Source organism: Scyliorhinus torazame, chromosome 2, assembly GCF_047496885.1.
Source record: "Scyliorhinus torazame isolate Kashiwa2021f chromosome 2, sScyTor2.1, whole genome shotgun sequence".
Lineage (NCBI taxonomy): Eukaryota > Metazoa > Chordata > Chondrichthyes > Carcharhiniformes > Scyliorhinidae > Scyliorhinus > Scyliorhinus torazame.
The window spans coordinates 116,062,481-116,086,212 of NC_092708.1; the positions used below are offsets into that span (position 1 = coordinate 116,062,481).

The window sequence follows — 23,732 nt, forward strand, 5'->3', positions numbered from 1 at the left end:
GTTGGGTCAAACTCCTCTATGGGGCCCCAGTGGCAAGTGTAGTCACAAATCGGCAGAGATCGGAGTATTTTCGGTTACATAGGGGAACAAGGCAGGGGTGCCCCCTGTCCCCATTACTGTTCGCGCTGGCAATTGAACCACTGGCCATAGCGTTGAGAGACTCTAGGAAATGGAGGGGGGTGGTCAGAGGGGGAGAGGAACACCGAGTGTCACTCTACGCAGATGACCTACTGCTGTATGTGGCGGATCCTGTGGAGGGGATGACAGAGGTTATGCAGATATTGAGGGAGTTTGGAGATTTTTCGGGATATAGGCTTAATATGGGGAAGAGTGAGCTTTTCACAGTACACCCCGGGGATCAGGGAAGAGGGATAGACGTTAAGGAGAGTGGAAAGGAGCTTCCGATATTTGGGGATTCAGGTAGCCAAGAGCTGGGGAACTCTACACAAACTCAATCTGACGTGGCTGGTGGAGCAGATGGAGGAGGATTTCAAGAGGTGGGATATGCTGCCGCTCCCACTGGCGGGCAGAGTGCAGGCGGTAAAGATGATGGTCCTCCCAAGGTTTCTTTTTGTGTTTCAATATCTCCCCATTTTGATTACTAAGGCCTTTTTTAAGAAAATAGATAGGAGTGTTATGAGTTTCGTGTGGGCAGGGAAGACACCGAGGGTAAGGAGGGGGTTCCTGCAGCGCAGCAGGGATAGAGGGGGACTGGCGTTGCCGAATCTGGATGATTATTACTGGGCCGCCAATGTGGCGATGGTTTGCAAGTGGATGAGGGAGGGAGAGGGGGCGGCGTGGAAGAGGCTGGAGATGGCGTCCTGTAAAGGAACGAGCCTAAAGGCGCTGGTGACGGCGCCGCTACCGCTTTCCCTGAAAAGGTATACCACGAACCCAGTGGTGGTGGCAACCTTAAGGATCTGGGGGCAATGGAGGCGACATAGGGGGGTGACGGGTGCCTTGGTGTGGTCCCCGATCAGGAATAACCATAGGTTTGCCCCAGGAAGGATGGACGGAGGGTTCCAGAGCTGGCATCGGGCAGGAATTGGGAGATTGAGAGACTTGTTTATTGACGGGGAGTTTGCGAGCCTGGGGGCGCTGGAGGAAAAGTATGAGTTGCCCCCGGGGAATATCTTTAGATACATGCAAGTGAGGGCGTTTATGAGTCAACAGGTGAGGGAATTTCCGCTGCTCCCGACACAGGGGCTCCAGGATAGAGTGATGTCCGGGGTATGGGTCGGGGAGGGCAAAGTGTCCAAAATATATCAGGAGATGAGAGACGAGGGGGAGGCGCTGGTAGAGGAGCTGAAGGGAAAATGGGAAGAAGAGCTGGGGGAAGAGATTGAGGAGGGTCTGTGGGCGGATGCCCTAAGTAGGGTAAATTCCTCTTCCTCGTGTGCCAGGCTTAGCCTGATACAATTCAAGGTTCTACACAGAGCACACATGACGGGAGCAAGGCTGAGCAGGTTCTTCGGAGTGGAGGACAGGTGCGGGAGGTGCTTGGGAAGTCCGGCGAACCACACACATATGTTCTGGTCGTGTCCGGCACTGGATGAGTACTGGAGGGGAGTGGCAAGAGTAATTTCAAAGGTGGTGAAGGTCCGGGTCAAGCCAGGCTGGGGGTTAGCTATATTTGGGGTAGCGGAAGAGCCGGGAGTGCAGGAGGCGAAAGAGGCCGATATTCTGGCCTTTGCGTCCCTGGTAGCCCGGCGAAGGATCTTACTCATGTGGAAGGAAGCGAAACCCCCCGGCGTGGAGGCCTGGATAAACGACATGGCAGGGTTCATAAAACTGGAACGGATGAAGTTTGCATTGAGAGGATCAGTTCAGAGGTTCTCCAGGCGGTGGCAACCGTTCCTTGACTATCTTGCGGAACGTTAGGGAAAATAGATCGTCAGCAGCAGCCCAGAGGGGGGAGGAGGGGGCACTATTTTTTGTTACTTTGCCAGTTCACTATTTTATTTAAATAATGTTACTTATTAGTTATTGTGTTATCTTTTATGCTGATTTGTAAAGTGGAAAAATTGTGTTTGAAAACTTTAATAAAATATATTTTAAAAAAAAATCTTTCCCAACCCTCCACCGCCTACACATCCCATCCATCCCCCTCGGCTTGAACCTATGATTGCCACACAATGGCGTCAGCACCGACATGTGACCTAGTTTAAAGTGCCTCCCCAGCTGGTTCCAGATTTTTGTAGACTATTCCACCACCGGACTCCCCATATACTTCCTCGGAGCGAGCAGCAACAGGTCTGTCACGAAGGTGAAGTCACATGGAATCAGAGGTGAGCCGGCAAGATGGTCACAAAACTGGCTAGGTCATAGAAGGCAGAGAGTAGCAATGGAAGGCTGCTTTTCCGAATCGAGGGCTGTGACTAGTGGTGTTCCACAGGGATCAGTGCTGGGACCATTGCCATTTGTAATATAACAAAATATATATATATTGGAGGAAAATGTAACTGGTCTGATTAGTAAGTCTATGGGCGACACAACGGTTGGTGGAATTGCGGATAGTGATGAGGACTATCAGAGTATACAGCAGGATATAGATCGGTTGGAGCCTTGGGCGGAGAGATGGCAGGTGGAGTTTAATCAGGACAAATGTAAGGTAATACATTTTGGAAGGTATAATACAGGTGGGAAATATACAGTAAATGACAGAACGCTTAAGAGTATTGACAGGCAGAGGGTTCTGGGTGTACAGGTCCACAGGTCACTGAAAATGGCAATGCAGGTGGAGAAGGTAGTTCAGAAAGCATACGGAATGCTTGCCTCCTTCGGACGGGGGATTGAATTTAAAAATTGGCAAGTCATGCTGCAGCTGTATAGAACCTTAGTTAGGCCACATTTGGAATATTGTGTTCAACTCTGGTTGCCACACTACCAGAAGGATGTGGAGCCTTGGAGAGGATACAGAAGAGGTTTACCAGGATGTTACCTGGTATGAAGGGCATTAGCTATGAAGAGAAGTTGTATAAACTCGGTTTGTTCTCACTGTAATGACGGAGGTTGAGGGGCGACCTGATAGATGTCTACAAAATTATGAGGGGCATGGACAGAGCGAATAGTCAGATGTTTTTCCCCAGGTTTGAATAGTCAATTACTAGGGAACACGGGATTAAGGTGCAAGGGGCAAAGTTTAGAGGAGATTTCTGAGGTAAGTTTTTTTACACAGAGGGTAGTGGGAACCTGGAATTTGCTGCTGGAGGAGGCGATGGAAGCAGGTACGATAGTGACGTTTAAGGGGCATCTTCACAAATATATGAATAGCATGGGAATAGAGGGATACGGGTCCCAGAAGTGTAAAAGGTTTTAGGGTAGCATTGCCGGCGCAAACTTGGAGGGCCTAGGGGCCTGTTCCTGTGCTATACCTTTCTTTGTTCGCCCGCCCTTTGCCCCGTAGCATTCACTGGAAACACCTCACTTTTTCCGACAATTCAATTTATAACCCAAAAAAGCCCCAAACCTCTGCAGCAAGCTCATGATTCTTCCCATACTTTCCAATGGGTTCAACATGAACAACAACAGATCATCGACGTACAACGACACTCAGTGCTCCCTGCTGCCACTCACAATCGCCTGCCACATAACCGAGGCCCGAAGTGCCATCGTCAAGGACCTAGTCGTCAACGCAAACACAACAGTGGCCACCCCTGTTTAGTCCCCTTATACAACCCAAAATACCCAAAGTTCGTCTCATTCGTTCGCACAGTTGCCACGGGGACGCATACAACAACCGGAACCACACCACAAACCTCGACCCAAACCCAAACCTCCCCAAAATCACAAACAGATGCCTTCACTCTACCCGATCAAAAACCTTCTCCGCATCCATGGCACTGGCACTGGTCCCTCTGACGGGGTCCTAATTACGTTCAACAACCTCCTAATATTACAAGAGAACTGCTTCCCCTTCACAAAGCCCGTTTGGCCCTCCGAAAATACCTCCAGTACACACCCCTTCTCGCCAATACTTTTGCCAGGACTTTCACGTCAGTATTTAGCAGCAAGATGGGCCGAGAGGACCTGCACTCCAATGAATCCTTCCCCTATTTCAGGATCAGCAAAATCAAAGCCTGTGCAAAGTAGCCGGCAACTCCCCCTTTTCCACCGCTTCACTAAACATGTCCAAAAGGTGGTGGGGCCAAACTCCGTAGTGAACTGCTTATAACATTTCATTGGAAAGCCATCTGGCCCCCGTGCTATCCGCCCTCACCTGAAGAATTTCCTTTGCCGCTGCCTGCTGCTGCAGCTGGTAGGCCAGCATGCGACTCGCCTTCTCCCCATACTCATACCACCCGCCATAGCTGGCCCACCACCCTACTCATCATCAATCGGTCAAGCTGCCCCCGCAACTTCATTTTTTCTGCCAACAACTTCTTCTTGGGGACCACAGAATACCTCCTATCCACCACTACTATCTCGTTCAGCAGTCACCGATGATCCTCCCTCCTCATCCCATCCTTATGGGCTTTGAACAAAATAATTTCTCCCCAAACCACTGCCTTCAGGGCCTCCCAAAACTTGGCTGCCGATACCTCCCCATTCTGATTGAGTTCAACATAATTCTTAATCACCACCGTCACCTTCCCACAGAGCTCCTTGTTGGCCAAAAGCCTCGAATCCAACCTCCACCCCGGTCTCTGCACCTGACTTGATCGAAGTCCCACGCCTAGCGGAGCATGGTCCAAAATCACTATTCCCACGTACTCCGCACCTTCCACCCCCATCAACAATGCCCGGCTCCCCACAAAAAAGTCAATCCTGGAATAAACTCTGTACACATGCAAGAAGGAAGAATATACCGACTCTTCCGGGTGCCCAAACATCCACGAATCCATCATCCCTATCCTCTCCATGTACCCTCCCAGCTCTCACGCCATTCTCAACCGTCCCATTGACCTAGGGCTCGACCTATTCATCCTCGGCTCCAATACACAATTGAAATCCCCCCCATAATCAGCTGGTGAGAGTCCAAGTCCGGGATTTCCCCCAATAGTCTATTCAAAATCATCCCAATTAGGCGCATGCACATTCCACCTCCAGGGCCTTGTCCAGCACCCTCTCTTCCACCAACCTGGCCAGCATAATCACGACATAGCCCGTTCAGCTTGTTCCCTCCACTCTCTCTGGAAGGCCTGGACCTATTTTCCTCGTCCTCCACCTTTGCTCGCAGCGTCTTACACATGTACCCCAGGATCGCGATCTCCGCCTCCAACGACACAATCTGCTCACTCTGGTCAGACAACACCTTCTCCAACTCCTGGATCATTGTCCCCTGCATCTCCAGGCTCTTCTCCACCCGTTCGAAGGTCCAGTGAAGAGGTGCCACTGCCCCCTCAATCGCCTTAGACAGTCATTCTGCATTTCCTTACGTTGCTGCCAAAATTCGCCCTTAATGAAGGTCATCAACTATTCCAGTTGTAGCTTTCCAGTCGACAATGATCGTTCCCAGGAGCCCCCAGAGGAAACTCACGCAGACACAGGGAGAACGTGCAGACTCTGCACAGACAGTGTCCCAAGTGGGAATCAAACCCGGGACCCTGGTGCTGTGAAGCAACAGTGCTAATCACTGTGCTATCGTGCCGAAGCCACCCTGTGTGCGACCACTCACTCCATGGCTGCCATCAAAGTCTCGCTCTCAATCCATCTTAAAATCAGCATGGCATAGAGTAATACTTGCTTTACAGAACAGATTTGGCTCATGTTAGAACCCCTTCAGACTCTGACTGGATATCTTCAAAAAGCTGGTTCACCTGGCATACTTCAGGTTCTTCCTTGTCCTCAGGCAAGACTGCTCTGCTTTAAATATTATTACTCTTTTCCTAACTATCCGGTGAGAGAATTGTGGTTTCAGTGTCAAGACAGATCAGACTTCAACTCTTCTCCAAAGCTTTTCCAAAATGTCTTTGCATCCCTCATCTCCACCCAGCAATTACATCATCTTCCCAAGTTGCAAAACAACTTAACTCTCCAGGCTGAAAGCATTTAACCGCCCAGGGACTTTCTCCAGTCAAACCACAGTGCATTAGCCCAGACTGAAAACCACATCCCTCTGGGTCAATTTCATCTTCTGGCTTCTAAAGGCTCCCAGGCCCTGCAAACAAAATCCTTTTTACACACATGGCCACTTTAGTCAAACACATTACAACCCCAGGCTTTTAACCCTTAAATTGCCACAATATTTAGAAACAATATTCCTAAAATCCTCCATTCGCCACATTCTCAAGTAGAGTGCAGGTGGTTAGGGTATCAGTACAGGTTAAACATGAAGTAACAGGCTAATTATGGTCAATTATAAAGTATAAACTACACACTAAATGGTAGGACAACTAAGGCAGTGGAAAAGTGAATATTGGCGTGGCCAATTCACCTACCCTGCACATCTATGAGTTGTAGGGGTGAGACCCACGCAGGCACGGGGAGAATGTGCAAACTCCACACGGACAGTGATCCGGGCAGGGATCGAACCCGGACATAGAAATGTAATGTTAAATGGAAAATAAATGAATGTGGCAAACAATCAATGAGACCTTATTTTTAAAGAACCTTATTGTCAGATTACATGTAACACAATACGTATGTTTATTTATTAAAGCCAAGGTTAGTAATGAAATAGCATATCACATTACATGCTGATTAGAAGTGTGTTGAGATACCTGACAACTGGGAAGATCATCACCAAACAGGTGGTGTTGAAGAAGGCTTGTAGTCCTGAGGAAAGGCAGACAGAACTGCTGGATGCTGTATTCAATGGACTGAGGAGACCAGGCACTAGTGCTAAGCTGATGAATTAAAAATAAAACACAAACTCTGAAAGAAAGCAAGCAATTTCTAGGTAATTTTAAATGAATGGCAGAATTTTAACCTTGCTAAGAGTTATTTAAATACTGGTTTTATATTTTATAAAGACAAATTTCATAGTAGCCATCATGTATAAAACGTAAAAAGTATTAAACTATAATTACTGAACTCCATATTATTTGATATTCTAGAAGTCCTACTCTGTTTGAGTTCCCAACTTATAGCAGAGGCTAACATATTAAAATTGCCCCATTACCAATAAAAAAATTAACATACTCAAAAATATTCAACAGACTCTGTCTATTTGTATTAAGCTTAATTTTTTAAAGTTTATGTCTTTTTTAAATTTTATATGCCACATGTGAATCATTTAATAGTGCGCAGACTGTAATTTATTATATAGTCGAGTAATTTGCTATTATTATTTGCGGGATGCAGTTATTAGAAACTGTGGATGCCTTCACCGTAACATTGTGACTGGGTTATCACAGTTTATGGAAAAGATGATGTGCTTCCTCTACATGAGATAACGTGGATATATTTAGAGTCTATATGTTGTATAAATTATTTATCCCAACCCTCAAAAGACACTAAATCACACACTGCCCACTCAGACTCAAATGTATTATACATTACTGTTATTTTTCTTTAGCAGTTACAATCAATTCATTTAACAAAATAATGCAAATGTCACCTGTAATTTCTCCTGTCTCCACACTTGACTTAGCCCATCTGCTGCTGCAGACCTCATCCATGCTTCTGTTACCTCATGATTTGACTGCTGCAATGCTTTCTTGGATGGCCTCCCGTCCTCCTCCGCCCTACATGAACTTGAACTCGCCCAAAACTTTGCTGCATGTATCCTAACTCACGCTTGTTTACCCAATGCCCTTGTGCTTGTTGACCTATTTTGGTTCGCTGTCCCAAGTATGCTTGATCTGACCAATTTCTTCTTCCTCACCAAAGGTGGCCATGGCATCAGCTGTCTATGTGCTAAGCAATGGAATTATCTCCCTACCCTCTTTTAAAACCATCCTTTAAAAAAACCTATCTCTTGAAACAAGATTTTGGTCACCTATAATAATATCTCCTTAGGTGGTTCAGTGTCAAATTTTGTCTGATAACGCTCCTGTGAAGCAACTAATCGGCGGGTGCCAAAGTCAGTTTTAAACCGACCGGCGAACGTACCCTGGATCTACCGGCCTCCCCAGCGAGGCCGCAGCCGGGCGCCATTCAGCACTGGTCCCACAAACAGGCGGAACGGCACCTGGAGGGTCTTCCAGGCTATCGCAGGCCCCTGGGATAGTCAGGGATAGTGCAAGGTTCCACCTGGCTCTCCCCCTGGAATGCAGCACCTTGGGTAGTCAGGGATAGTGCAAGGTTCCCCCTGTCTCTCCTCCTGGAATGCAGCACCATGGCACTTCCCAGCTCGCACGTTGACACTGCCGAGCTGGCAGGAGCACTGCCCGGGTGCCAGTGCAAGGGTGCCCAGGTGGCATTGCCATGGCTCAGGGACCGACGGAAGCCATGCCCTTGAAAAAATTTGAAGGGTGTGATTCTCCAAAAGAATTTCTAAGCTAATTTGTGGTGGGTTTTACAGGGAGTTTCCCACCTGCTCTGCCGGCAAGTTCCCCAGCACTATTCAATGACACTTAAGTCACTTTTTTGGTCTCTGGGGAGTTTCTCACTGGTTTAGCCCACACATTGGGCGCAAATCTCCGGCCGCATTGGGCTCTCACTTCAGCGTAACGTGGCCAGAAAATGCTGGGAAATACCTCCAGTGAGCCTCCCGACAGGCTCTGCACCTGCCGGGATTCTCCAAAGACCCGCGAGATGTCGGAGTTGGAACCCCACCCCAAATGGGCAACACCAGAAGACGCTCATGGAAGTGGATCGTAAACCTATTTACGAATTACCAGTGCAGGATCCCGTGGCTGCCCTCGATTCTCTAGTCTCCCCGAGGCTGCAGCTGCGTGCCGAACAAACGTGGACCAGACGGAACGGCATCCGGGATGTCTCCTGGGCTACCGGAGACCACAGGATGGTCAGATTAAGTGCAGGGTGGCTCCCTGGTCCTCCCCCTGGAACGCGGGCACCGTGGCACTGCCCAGCTGGCACTGCCAAGGTGCCCAGGTGGCACTGCCAAGACAGCAGCTCTGCCTGTGTGCCAGTGCAAGGTGCCCGAGTGCCAGGGTGGCACTACCAAGGGTCAGGGGGCGATGGGGGCCATGCCCATAAAATGAGGGTGGAGGGAGTTTTGAAGGGTGGGGGAGTGCAGGGCAGGTAAGTAGGGGCCTCCGGGAGGTTGGGTGGGTGAAAGCATTTCTGAGTGTGGGCTAAACCGTTGAGAAATTCCCTAGGGCCCAAAAAAGTGACTCAGAGTAATTGAATAACGGCAGGGAACTCGCTGATAGAGTCGGCAGGAAACGCCCTAAAAAGTCCGCCACAAAATAACTTTGAAATTTCTTCGGAGACTCGGGCCTGTAGAATTTTTTCCAGCACTGGAGAGCTGAGCTCCGAGATCAGGCCACCATTTTTAAAGGGTGTCCCGATCTCTAAGTGAGCTTGTGGGTCCCCCACACCCCCACCCACTGGCAATGTTACCCCCCACACACATGGACACTACCCCACATCCCCCAGTGAGGACACCCCGATATGGGATCCCTGGGGGTCCCCCATCTTCAGGCCCCCCACAACCACATACAGGCCCCTCTCCGTTACCCCCCCAACCTCCCAGAGGCTCCTACTTACCTGCCTGCACACCCTCACCCTTCAAACCCTCCCACTCTCCTTTCATGGGCATGGCCCCCCTAGGGCCCTGACACTTAGCAGTGCCACCCTTGCACTCAACCATCCTTGCATTGCAACCCTGGCAATGCTCCTGCCAGCTTGGCAGTGCCAGGGTGGCAATGCCAATATGCCAGCTGGGCTGTGCCACAGTGCTCGTGTTCCAGAGGGAGGGCCAGGGAGGGTCATGCCCCTCGAGGGCGGGATCCTCGTGGGATTTGGGTGGATCCCGCGAGGCGTGAAGACTGCCAGAAAGCTCGCAACAGGCCTCTCCCGACACTCATCAGCCGCACCACGGTCCATCAAGATCGCAATGCGGCCGGTCGATTGGGCCCTAAGTGTGGGTTAAACTAATGAGAAACTCCCAGGGCCCAATAAGGTGACAAAATGTCATTGGATAGCGGTGGGGACTCGCAGGCAAAGGCGGTGGGAAGATCCCTGAAAAACCCACCACATATCAATTTAGAAATTTTTCTGTTGCATCATGCCTGCAATAATAAAGTTGTGAGAAGCGATCAACACTAGAATGCAATTGTCTAAAATTTTTTGGATAGAATGCGATCAAAATGAAAGTTGAAATTGAGAGAAAGGTTTCAGAAGGAAAAGCTATGAAGAAGCTACATGATAAGCCAGGGTTCCTCAAATATGTAGAACAATAACTTAGAGGCAGTTTATAGGGGTACCTCGGTACTTAGCGGCGTACTGTAAATCTGAAACAGATACATCAAGGCGGCAAGAGGGCATGGTTTTACAACTGTGAAAGACAAAAGCTAGAAAGTTTATTTTTTCTCGACACACCATGCACAATGCACAGGTTGTCAGGAAGATGTGTTGAGATAATGCACAGAACTTGCATCAGATCACTACATACAGTTATGGAAATGATGATTAATTTTATTCATCCTTTCAGAGAAATATATCCGCCATTCAATCTACCATCACAGCATTTTGCTGTTGGGAGACTATTCCAGATTTTGGTCATTCTTTTGATAAAGGAAGACTTCCTGGCATCAATCCTAAACTTTCCCTTTACTGGTTGTATCTTAGTTTCTTATATTACACAGTCAGTTTAACTTACATGCATAAAATTAACCATTTCTATTCCATTTAAAAACCTTGAGAATGTCCTGCCTCGTTCGCCTCTTCCTAAGACTGTGCAAGGACATTAGTTACATTCCCTCATTAACCGTTATATGACAAAGTCTTGTGGCTCTTATGTGAACTGCTTCCAAGGTTTGAATGTTCTATTTGTCCCTCTGTTACCAGGAATACACGAAGCAGCTTCAATATGGTGTTCCAAAACTTAGGCTCCACAGATTTAGTGATAAAACTGAACATTCTGTTTCAGTTAAAGGAATAGATAAATAATATAAAAGCAAGGCAATAGGGCTAATATTTTAGAAAAAATAGTTTGATGGATCTTCATCAAATTTACTTTAAAATGTCAAATGTGCAAGTTCATATGGTACATACCATTGTTACTTGATCTGTGTCACCCGTACAGTAAAGCTTTCCTTTTGACAGTTCACAGATTATGTGGCTCAGTAATACTTCCCAGGATTTATCTGTACACATGGTCTGTCGAAGTTTAAAAATTAGATGAAAATAGTCAATATAGTACAATATATAAATATATTCAACCATTTCTTTAGGTAAATATACCAGATATAACATAAGTAAGAAGAATAAATTTTTTTGATGTGTGCTGCAGGTATAATCTTTGGCATGAAGGTGTGGTTAAAAAGGACGTGAGCATTAAAAACTTTTACAAATTTCAGGAGATTGAATATGACAAAACATTAATGTGGAAACTTGAGGGACTCAATAACCATTGGGCACGGAACATTTACTGATGTAAATCTAGTTAGCAAAACACAAGTAATTTATAAGTTATGAGACTCTTCAATAGACAGTAGGAAATCTCAATATAGTAAAAAAGCAAACTAGAGTTTTACAGCACAGAAAGAGGCCATTCAGCCCATCGTGTCTGTGCTGCCATCAAACACCTCTCTACTCTGATCCCATTTTCCAGCACTTGGTCTTGTATGTTATAGCATTTCAAGTGCTCATCTAAATGCTTCTTAAATGTTGTGAGGATTCCCACACTCCCCTCTTTTCAGGCAGTGAGTTCCAGATTCCCACTACCCTCTAGATGAAAAAGTTTTCCCTCAAACCCATTTGCCCAGCACGGTAGCACAAGTGGATAGCACTGTGGCTTCACAGCGCCAGGGTCCCAGGTTCGATTCCCCACTGGGTGACTGTCTGTACGGAGTCTGTACGTTCTCCCCGTGTCTGCGTGGGTTTCCTCCGGGTGCCCTGGTTTGCTCCCACAGTCCAAAGACGTGCAGGCTAGGTGGATTGGCCATGATAAATTGCCCTTCGTGTCCAAAAAGGTTAGGAGGGGTTATTGGGTTACGGGGATAGGGTGGAAGTGAGGGCTTAAGTGGGTTGGTGCAGACTTGATGGGCCGAATGGCCTCCTTCGGCACTGTATGTTCTATGTAAATCTCCTGCCAATTACCTGAAATCTATGCCCCCTGGTCGAAGCCTCTACTAAGGGGCAACGTTTCTTCCTATCTTCCTTATTTATGTCCCACATAATTTGGTACACCTTAATGAAGTCCTTTCTCAGCCTTCTCTGCTCGAAGGAAAACAACCCCAGACCAGCTATTTATAATGGGCTGGTCTGGCACAGTGGGCTAAACATCTGGCTTGTAATGCAGAATGCCAGCAACGCGGGTTCAATTCCCGTACCGGCCGCCCTGAACAGGCACCGGAATATGGTGACTAGGGGCTTTTCACAGTAACTTCATTGCAGCCTACTTGTGACAATAAACAATTATTATTGGGTGCCTGCAACTCGCTACCGGAGGAGGTAGTGGAAGCAGGGACGATAGGGACATTTAAGGGGCATCTTGACAAATATATGAATAGGATGGGAATAGAAGGATACGGACCCAGGAAGTGTAGAAGATTGTAGTTTAGTCGGGCAGCATGGTCGGCACGAGCTTGGAGGGCCGAAGGGCCTGTTCCTGTGCTGTACATTTCTTTGTTCTTTGTTTGTTTATCTAGCCGGTCTTCATAGTTGAAACGCTCCAGCCCAGGAAACATCCTGGTGAATCTCCTCAGCACCCTTTTCAGTGCAATCACATCCTTCTTATAGTGTGGCGACCAGAACTGCGCACAGTACTCCAGCTGTGGCCTAATGAGTGTTTTATACAGTCCCATCATAACCTCACTTCTGTTACATTCTATGCCTTGGTTAATAAAGTCAAGTATCCATATGCCATTTTAACCACCTTATCTACCTGTCCTGCTGCCTTCATGGACATGCACCCCATGGTCCCTCTGATCCTCTGTACTTCCTAGTGTTCTATCGTTCATTGTGCATTATGCATCACTTTACACTTTTCAGGATCAAATTCCATTTGCCACTATTCTGCCCATCTGACCTGCCCGTCTATATCATCCTGTCATCTAAGGCTTTCCCCCTTGCTATTTACCACAATTTTCGTGTCATCTGCAAACTTATTTTTTTTTAAAAAATATATTTTATTCAAAATTTAGTGGCCAAACATAACAGTACATAGTTTTTCTTTTGAACAACAACAAAGCAATATAAATACCCGTGGCCAGTTTTAAACAAATAAATAAATAATATATAAACAAAAACAAAACTGAGTGGCAACTGCCTTGTCAAAAATAGTTACTCTCCAAAGATGCAATCCAATATACATTACTTATAACAGGTGTCGATACATATACAATGACATCCCTGAGAGTCCGTCCGGTTCCTCCCACCCCCCCTCCCCCCCCTCCCCCCTGGGTTGCTGCTGTTGTCTTCTTCTTTTCCATTCCCTCTATCTTTCTGTGAGGTAGTCGACGAACGGTTGCCACCGCCTGGTGAACCCTTGAGCCGAACCCCTTAATACGAACTTGATCCGTTCTAACTTTATAAACCCTGCCATGTCGTTTATCCAGGTCTCCACGCCCGGGGGTTTGGCTTCCTTCCACATAAGCAATATCCTGCGCCGGGCTACTAGGGACGCAAAGGCCAAAACATCAGCCTCTCTCGCCTCCTGCACTCCCGGCTCTTCTGCAACCCCGAATATAGCCAACCCCCAGCCTGGTTCGACCTGGACCCCCACCACCTTCGAAAGCACCTTTGCCACCCCCACCCAGAACCCCTGTAGTGCCGGGCATGACCAGAACATGTGGGTGTGATTCGCTGGGCTTCTCGAGCATCTCCCACACCTATCCTCTACCCCCAAAAATTTACTGAGCCGTGCTCCAGTCATATGCGCCCTGTGTAACACCTTAAATTGTATCAGGCTTAGCCTGGCACACGAGGACGATGAGTTTACCCTACGTAGGGCGTCGGCCCACAGCCCCTCCTCAATCTTCTCCCCCAGCTCTTCTTCCCATTTCCCTTTCAGCTCATCTACCATGATCTCCCCCTCGTCCCTCATTTCCCTATATATATCAGACACCTTACCATCCCCCACCCACGTCTCTGAGATCACTCTATCCTGCACCTCCTGTGTTGGGAGCTGCGGGAATTCCCTCACCTGTTGCCTCGCAAAAGCCCTCAGTTGCATATACCGAAATGCGTTCCCTTGGGGCAACCCATATTTTTCCGTCAGCACTCCCAGACTCGCGAACGCCCCATCTACGAATAGATCTCTCAATTGTACTACCCCAGCTCTTTGCCATGTTCCAAATCGCCCATCCATTCTCCCCGGAACAAACCTATGGTTATTTCTTATCGGGGACCGCACCGAGGCTCCCGTCTTTCCCCTATGCCGTCTCTACTGCCCCCAAATTTTCAATGTAGCCACCACCACCGGGCTTGTGGTGTATTTCTTCGGTGAGAACGGCAACGGTGCCGTCACCATTGCTTGTAGGCTAGTCCCCCTGCAGGACTCCCTCTCCAATCTCTTCCACGCCGCTCCCTCCCCTTCTCCCATCCACATACACACCATTGAAACATTGGCGGCCCAGTAATAGTCGTTTAGGCTCGGTAGTGCCAACCCCCCCCTGTCCCTACTACGCTGCAAAAATCCCCTCCTCACTCTCGGGGTCTTCCCGGCCCACACAAAACTCATAATGCTCTTCTCGATTCTCTTGAAAAAAGCCTTCGTGACCACTACCGGGAGGCACTGAAACACAAAAAGGAATCTCGGGAGGACCACCATTTTAACCGCCTGCACCCTACCTGCCAGTGACAGGGACACCATGTCCCATCTCTTAAAGTCCTCCTCCATCTGTTCCACCAACCGCGTTAAGTTAAGCCTGTGTAACGTACCCCAATTCTTGGCTATCTGGATCCCCAAGTACCGGAAGTCCCTTGTTACCTTCCTCAGCGGTAAATCCTCTATTTCCCTGCTCTGCTCCCCTGGATGCACCACAAACAACTCACTTTTCCCCATGTTCGATTTATACCCGGAAAAATCCCCAAACTCCCCAAGTATCCGCATTATCTCTGGCATCCCCTCCGCCGGGTCCACCACATACAACAACAAATCATCCGCATACAGAGATACCCGGTGTTCTTCTCCTCCCCTGAGTACTCCCCTCCACTTCCTGGAACCCCTCAATGCTATGGCCAGGGGCTCAATCGCCAGTGCAAACAATAACGGGGACAGAGGACATCCCTGCCTCGTCCCTCTATGGAGCCGAAAATAATCGGACCCCCGTCCATTCGTGACCACGCTCGCCATCGGGGCCCTATACAGCAACTGTACCCATCTGATATACCCATCTCCAAAGCCAAATCTCCTCAGCACCTCCCACAAATAATCCCACTCCACTCTATCAAATGCTTTCTCGGCATCCATCGCCACCACTATCTCCGCTTCCCCCTCTGGTGGGGGCATCATCATTACCCCTAGCAGCCTCCGTATATTCGTGTTCAGCTGTCTCCCCTTCACAAACCCAGTTTGGTCCTCATGAACCACCCCGGGACACAATCCTCTATCCTCGTTGCCATTACCTTGGCCAGAATCTTAGCATCCACATTCAGGAGGGATATGGGCCTATCGGACCCGCATTGCAGCGGGTCTTTTTCCTTCTTTAGGAGGAGCGATATCGTTGCCTCTGACATAGTCGGGGGCAGCTGCCCCCTTTCCCTAGCCTCATTAAAGGTTCTCATCAGTAGCGGGGCCAGCAAGTCCATATATTTCCTATAAAATTCCACTGGGAATCCGTCTGGTCCCGGGGCCTTCCCCGCCTGCATGCTCCCAATCCCTTTCACTACTTCCTCCGTCTCAATCTGTGCTCCCAGTCCCGCCCTCTCCTGCTCCTGCACCTTAGGAAATTCCAGCTGATCCAGAAAGCACATCATTCTCTCCTTCCCTTCCGGGGGCTGAGCTTCATATAATCTTTCATAAAATGCCTTGAACACTCCATTCACTCTCTCCGCTCCCCGCTCCATCTCTCCCTCCTCATCTCTCACCCCCCCTATCTCCCTCGCTGCTCCCCTTTTCCTCAGTTGGTGGGCCAACAACCTACTCGCTTTCTCCCCATATTCGTACTGTACACCCTGTGCCTTCCTCCATTGTGCCTCTGCCTTACCCGTAGTCAAAAAGTCAAATTCTACATGTAGCCTTTGTCTTTCCCTGTACAGTCCCTCCTCCGGTGCCTCCGCATATTGTCTGTCCACCCTCAAAAGTTCTTTCAACAACTGCTCCCTTTCCCTACCCTCCTGCTTTCCTTTATGTGCCCTGATAGATATCAGCTCCCCTCTAACCACTGCCTTCAACGCCTCCCAGACCACTCCCACCTGAACCTCCCCATTGTCATTGTGTTCCAAGGACCTTTCAATACACCCCCTCACCCTTAAACACACCCCCTCATCTGCCAATAATCCCATGTCCATTCTCCAGAGTGGGTGTTCTTTTTCCTCCCCTATCTCCAGGTCCACCCAATGTGGAGCGTGGTCCGAGATAGCTATAGCCATGTACTCCGTCCCCGTCACCTTCGGGATCAGTGCCCTTCCCAAAACAAAAAAGTCTATCCGTGAATAAACTTTGTGGACATAGGAGAAAAACGAAAACTCCTTACTCCTAGGTCTACTAAATCTCCAGGGGTCTACTCCTCCCATCTGCTCCATAAAGTCCTTGAGCACCCTAGCTGCAGCCGGCCTCCTTCCGGTCCTGGACATCGATCTGTCCAGCCCTGGGTCCAGCACCGTATTAAAATCTCCACCCATTACCAACTTTCCCGCCTCTAGGTCCGGGATGCGTCCCAACATACGCCTCATAAAATTGGCATCATCCCAGTTCGGGGCATATATGTTCACTAAAACCACCGCCTCCCCTTGCAATCTGCCACTCACCATCACGTATCTGCCCCCACTATCCGCCAATATGGTCTTTGCCTCAAACATTACCCGCTTCCCCACCAATATAGCCACCCCCCTATTTTTTGCGTCTAGCCCCGAATGAAACACCTGCCCCATCCATCCTTTGCGTAGTCTGACCTGGTCTATCAGTTTCAGATGCGTCTCCTGTAGCATAACCACATCTGCCTTAAGTATCTTTAGGTGTGCGAGTACCCGTGCCCTCTTAATCGGCCCGTTCAGCCCTCTCACATTCCACATGATCAGCCGGGTTGGGGGGCTCTTTACCCCCCCCCCCCCCCTTGTCGACTAGCCATCTCCTTTTTCAATCCAGCTCCTCACCTGGTTCCCACGTAGCCGTATCTCCCCCCAACGGCGCCCTCCCGCCCTGACCACCCCACCCCATACCAGCTCCCCCTTCTCCCCAGCAGCAGCGACCCAGTTAACCCCCCACCCCGCTAGATCCTTTTCTAGCGTAATTGCACCCCCCATGTTGCTCCCAGAAGTCAGCAACCTCTGGCCGACCTCGGCTTCCCCCCGTGACCTCGGCTTCCCCCCGTGATCTCGGCCCCCACTGTGCGAGGCCCCTCCTTCCTGCTCCCCTGTTCCCGCCATGATTACCATAGCGCGGGAACAAAGCCCGCGTTTCCCATTTGGCCCCGCCCCCAATGGCCGGCGCCCCCAGCTCCTCATCCTCCCTCCCCCCCGACATGGGGAAGAGAGAAAAGTTACAGGGTCACAGGATTAACAACTTGGGAAATCATCTCTTCCCCCTTTCCCCCCCCCCCCCTTCACCCCACGTAATCACCCCACCACTTTGTCCCAAACGTTCTTTTTCTAGCCCGCTTATTCCAGTTTCTCCTCGACAATAAATGTCCACGCCTCTTCTGCCGTTTCAAAGTAGTGGTGTTTCCCTTGATGTGTGACCCACAGTCTTGCCGGCTGCAGCATTCCAAATTTAACCTTCCTTTTGTGCAGCACCGCCTTGGCCCGATTAAAGCTTGCCCTCCTTCTCGCCACCTCCGCACTCCAATCTTGATCTACGCGGATCACCACGTTCTCCCACCTACTGCTCCGGGTTTTCTTTGCCCACCTGAGGACATCTCTCTGTCCTTATATCGGAGAAATCTCACCACTATGGCTCGAGGAATTTCTCCAGCCCTCGGTCTTCGCGCCATAACTCGATAAGCTCCCTCCACCTCCAACGGGCCCGTCGGGGCCTCCAATCCCATTAACGAGTGAAGCATCGTGCTCACATATGCCCCGACGTCCGCCCCTTCTGCACCTTCGGGAAGACCAAGAATCCTTAAATTCTTTCTCCTCGCATTATTCTCCAGCACCTCCAGCCTTTCCACACACCTTTTGTGTTGTGCCTCGTTCATCTCTGTCTTCACCACCAGGCCCTGTATTTCGTCCTCATTCTCAGCAGCCTTTGCCTTCACGACCCGAAGCTCCTGCTCCTGGGTCTTTTGCTCCTCCTTTAGCCCTTCAATCGCCTGTAATATCGGGGCCAACAGCTCCTTCTTCATCTCCTTTTTAAGTTCTTCCACGCAGCGCCGCAGGAACTCTTGTTGGTCAGGGCCCCATATTAAACTGCCACCTTCCGACGCCATCTTGCTTTGTGCCTGCCTTCCTGGCCACTGCTCTAGCGGATCCACCGCAATCCGGCCACTTTCCTCTCCTTTTTCCATCCATGTCCAGGGGGGATTCCCTTCTGGTTTACCGCACAGTGTTTTTAGCCGTTAAAATTGCCGTTGGGGCTCCTATTAAGAGCCCAAAAGTCCGTTCCACCGGAACGGACTTTTGCCGAAACGTGCGACTTAGCTGGTCATCGCCGCACCCGGAAGTCCATCTGCAAACTTATTGACCCTTCCCCCCACATTCACATCTAAATCATTGATGTGCATTACCAACAGCAAGGGACCCAGCACCGATCCCTGCGGTACACCACCGGACTCAGGCTTCCAGTCACAAAAACAACCTTTGATCAACACCCTCTGTCTCCCGCCACAAAGCCAATTTTGGATCCAATTTGCCAAATTTCCCTGGATCCCATTGGCTCTTACCTTCTTGATCAGTCTCCCATGCGGGACTTTGTCAAAAGTTACATCAACTGCAGTGCCCTCATCTACACACCTAGGCACCTCCTTGAAAAATTCAATAACGTTTGTTAGGCATCATCTCCCCTGACAAAGCTATGTTGACGATCCTTTATTAATCCTTGCCTCTGCAAGTGGAGATTAATTCTGTCCCTCAGAATTTTTCCCCATAATTTCCTAATCACTGATGTTAGGCTCATTGGCCTGTAATTATCAGTTTATTTTTACTACTTCCCTTTTGAATAATGGTGCCACATCAGATTTCCTACAGTCCTCTGACACCTCACCTGTGGCCAGACAGGATTTGAAAATTAGTGTCAGAGCCCCTGCAATCTCTTCCCTTGCCTCGCACAGCAGCTTAGGATACATTTATTGCGGAGCATTAATTAGAGAATGGGTATGATATAGTCGGGATTCCGGAGACATGGCTGCAGGGTGACCAGGGATGGGAACTGAATGTCCAGGACTATTCAGTATTTATGAAAGACAGACAAAAAGGAAAAGGCGGTGAGGTTGCATTGCTGGCTAAGGAGATATTAGCTCCGACAATGCGGAATCTGTATGAGCAGTGCTGAGAAACAGCAAGGGGCAAAAAACGTTAGTGGCTGTCATATGTAAACCCCCAAACTGCAGTGATATTGATGGAAATGGCATTAAATAGGAAATTAGAGATGCATGCGATAAAGGAACAACTGTAATTATGGGTGATTTTAATCTTCATACAGATTGGAAAAATCAAATTAGCCACAATACTAGAGAGGAGGAATTCCTGGAGTGTATGCGGGATGGTTTTCTGGATCAATATGTTGAGGAGCCAACTACAGAACAGGCCATCCTAGATCGGGTACTGTGTAGTGATGACGGAATCATTGGCAATCTAGTTATGCGTGACCCTTTGGTGATGAGCGACCATAATATGATCAAATCTTTCATCAAAATGGAGAGTGAAGTAGTTGATGGAAACTGCAATAAAATGAGGCGCGAGTTGGCTGTGATCGATTGGGGAATGTTACTTAAAGGGATGACAGTGGATAGGCAATGGCAAACATTCAAAGAGCACATGGAGGAACTGCAACAATTGTTTATTCCTGTCTGGCACAAAAGTAAAATGGGAAAGATGGTCAATCCATGGCTTACAAAGGAAATTAGGGATAGTACTCGATACAAGGAAGTGGCATATAAATTGTCCAAGAAAAACAACAGGTCTGGGGATTGGGAGCTGTTTAGAACTCAGCAAAGAAGGACCTAGGGATTGATTAAGAAGGGGAAAATAGGGTTACGCAAGTAAGCTTGCAGGAACATAAAAACCGTCTGTAAAAGTTTTGATAGGTACGTGAAGAGAAAAAGATTGGTGAAGACAAATGTAGGTCCCTTACAGTCAGAAACAAGGAATCTATAATAGAACATACAGTGCAGAAGGAGGCCATTCGGCCCATTGAGTCTGCACCGACCACTTAAACCCTCACTTCCACCCTATCCCATAACCCAATAACCCCTACCATGCTGCCCACCAATAATAGGGGACAAAGAAATAGCTGAGCAACAAAATACATAATTTGGTTCTGTCTTCACAAATGAGGACACAAATAAGATACCAGAAATGTTGGGGAATGCATGGTTTAGTGAGAAGGAGGAACTGAATGTGATCAATATCAGTAGAGAAATGGTGTTGGGAAAACTGATGGGATTGAAGGCTGATAAATCCCCAGGGCCTGATAATCTACATCTCAGAGTGCTGAAGGAGGTGGCTCTAGAAATAGTGGATGCATCGGTGGTTATCATCCAGGATTCTATAGACTCTGGAACAGTTCCTGCAGATTGGAGGGTGGCTAATGTAACTCCACTATTTAAAATGGGAGGTTGAGAGAAAGCAGGGAATTATAGACCAGTAAGCCTGATGTCAAAATGGGGAAAATTCTAGAATCCATTATCAAAGATTTTATAGCAGCGCATTCAGAAAACAGTGGCAGGATCGGACAGAGTCAGCATGGATTTCTGATGGGGAATTCATGCTTGACAAATCAACTAAAATTATTTGAGGATGTAACTAGTAGAATTGATGAAGGGGAGCCAGTCAATGTGGTAAATTTGGAATTTCAGAAGGTTTTTAACAAAGTCCCGCATAAAAGATTAACATGTAAAATTAAAGCGCATGGGATTGGAGGAAGTGTATTGCGATGGACAGAAAACTGGTTGGCAGACAGGAAACAAAGAATAGGAATGAATGTGTCTTTTTCAAATTGGTAGGCGGTGACTAGTGGAGTACCACAGGGATCAGTGACAGGACCCCAGCTATTCATAATATATATTAATGATTTACTGAGGGAACTATATGTCATATCTCCAAATTTGCAGATGACACCAAGTTGGGTGGGAGGGTGAGCTGTGAGGAGGATGCAGAGACCCTTCAGTGTGATTTGGACAGGGTGAGTGATGGGCAAATGAATGGCAGATGCAGTGTAATTTGGATAAATGCGAGGTTATCCACTTTGGCAGCAAAAACAAGGCGGCAGACTATTATCTGAATGGCCATAAATTAGGAGAGGGGAACGTGCAACGAGACCTGGGTGTCCTCGTACACCAGTCACTGAAGGTAAGCATACAGGTGCAACAAATGATAAAGAAGGCAAATGGTATGCTGGCCTTCATTGCGCGAGGATTCGAGTACAGGAGCAGGGATGTCTTGCTGCAATTGTACAGAGCCTTGGTGAGGCTACACCTGGAATATTGTGTGCAGTTTTGGTCTCCTTATCAGAGGAAGGATGTTCTAACTATCGAGAAAGTGAGGCGAAGGTTTACCAGACTGATTCTTGGGATGGCAGAACTGACGTACGAGGAGAGATTGAATTGGTTAGGATTGTATTCACTGGAGTTCAGAAGTATGAAGGGGGATCTCATGGAAACCTATAAAATTCTAACAGGGCTGGACAGGATAGATGCAGGAAAGATGTATCTGATGGTGGGTCTATCCAGAACCAGGGGGCACAGTCTGAGGATATGGGTAAACCATTTAGGACAGAGATGAGGAGAAATTCCTTCACCTAAAGAGTGGTGAGCCTGTAGAATTCATTACACAGGAAGTAGTTGAGTCCAAAACAGTGTATGGTTTCAAGAAACAGTTAGATAAGCACTTAGTGCGAAGAGGATCAAAAGATATGGGGAAAAGTGGGATTAGGCTATTGAGTTGGACGAACAGCCATGATCATAACGAATGGCGGAGCAGGCTTGAAGGGCCAAATGGCCTCCTCTTGCTCCTATTTTTCTATGTTTCTATCTCATCTAGGCAATTTATCCACTTTTAAGCCTGCTAAAACTGCTAACACCTCCTCCTCCATGATAATCTGTTCAATTAAGTCTCAATTCCCTTCCCTGCTTTCTGTACTGACATTGCCCTTTTGCATAGTGTACACAGATACAAAATGCTCATTTATTAGATCGCCTACGTCTTTCTGCTCCAGACAGGTTGCCACTTTGGTCCCTAATGGGCCCTACTCTTTCCTTGGTTACCCTCTTGCTCTCGATATGCTTATAAAACACCGAGCGATTTTATTTTATTTTGCTCGACAGTGTTTTTTCATGCCCCTCTTTGCTCACCTAATTTATTTTCTAAATAGCACTGCACTTTCTATACTCCTCTAGGACATCCACTGTGTTCAGCCCCTAAATCTGTCATAAGCCTCCCTTTCTTTCCTTATCCAATGACTTTGACACACAACGTTCTCTGGATTTGTTGGTCACGCCCTTTACCTTTACAGGAATATGTTGGCATCATACTCTCTCTTTTGCCTTTTTGAGTGACTCCCACTGCTCTGATGTGGATCTTCCTAAAAGTAGCTGCTCCCTGTCCATTTTGGCCAGATCCTGACTTATCCAATTAAAATCAGGCTTCCCCCAATTCAGATACCTTATTTCCAGTCGATCTTTGTCCTTTTTCATAACTACCTTAAACCTTACCGAGATATGGTCACTATCTGGAGGCTGGTTTAGCACAGTGGGTTCAATTCCCGTACGGGCCTCCCCGAACAGGCGCCGGAATGTGGCGACTAGGGGCTTTTCACAGTAACTTCATTGAAGCCTACTTGTGACAATAAGCGATTATTATTATTATTATCACCGAAATGCTCCCCCACTGACACCTCTACCACCTGCCTGCCTTCATTCCCTGAAATCAGGTCAAGTACCATCACCTCTCTTGCAAAACCTTCTACATACTGGCTCAAAAATCTCTCCTGGATGCACATTAAGAATTCTGCCCCATTAAGCCTTTCACACTCTGACTATCCCAATTTTACAGGGTAGCACAGTGGTTAGCATGGTAGCACAGCGGTTAGCACTGTTGCTTCACAGCTCCAGGGTCCCAGCTTCGATTCCCGGCTTGGGTCACTGTCCGTGTGGAATCAGCACGTTCTTCCTGTGCATGTGTGGGTTTCCTCTGGATGCTCCGGTTTCCTCCCGCAGTCCAAAGACGTGCAGGTTAGGCGGTTGGCCATATTAAATTGCCCTTAGTGTCCAAAAAGTTTAGGTTGGGTTACAAGGATAGGGTGGAGATGTGGGCTTAAGTAGGGTGCTCTTTCCAAGGGCTGGTGCAGACTTGATGGGCCGAGTGGCCTCCTTCTGCACTGTAAATTCTATGATTCTAATCAATTTTTTTAAATTAAAAATTTATTTTTTAAAAAAATATAAATTTAGAGTACCCAATTA

General features: G+C 48.0%; 1 protein-coding gene across 4 annotated transcripts in view; it reads right to left on the minus strand.

The window, feature by feature from the left end:
* ubr3 (ubiquitin protein ligase E3 component n-recognin 3) overlaps positions 1 to 23,732 on the minus strand; it is a 606,570-nt gene that overhangs the window by 47,744 nt on the left and 535,094 nt on the right. For all 4 annotated transcript variants that reach the window (XM_072475854.1, XM_072475858.1, XM_072475857.1 and 1 more), the window contains 2 exons: positions 11,068 to 11,172; positions 6,663 to 6,788 (listed from right to left, as the gene is read on the minus strand). In XM_072475854.1, the coding sequence (XP_072331955.1) occupies positions 6,663 to 6,788; positions 11,068 to 11,172 (231 nt within the window). The remainder of the gene's footprint in view (positions 1 to 6,662; positions 6,789 to 11,067; positions 11,173 to 23,732) is intronic.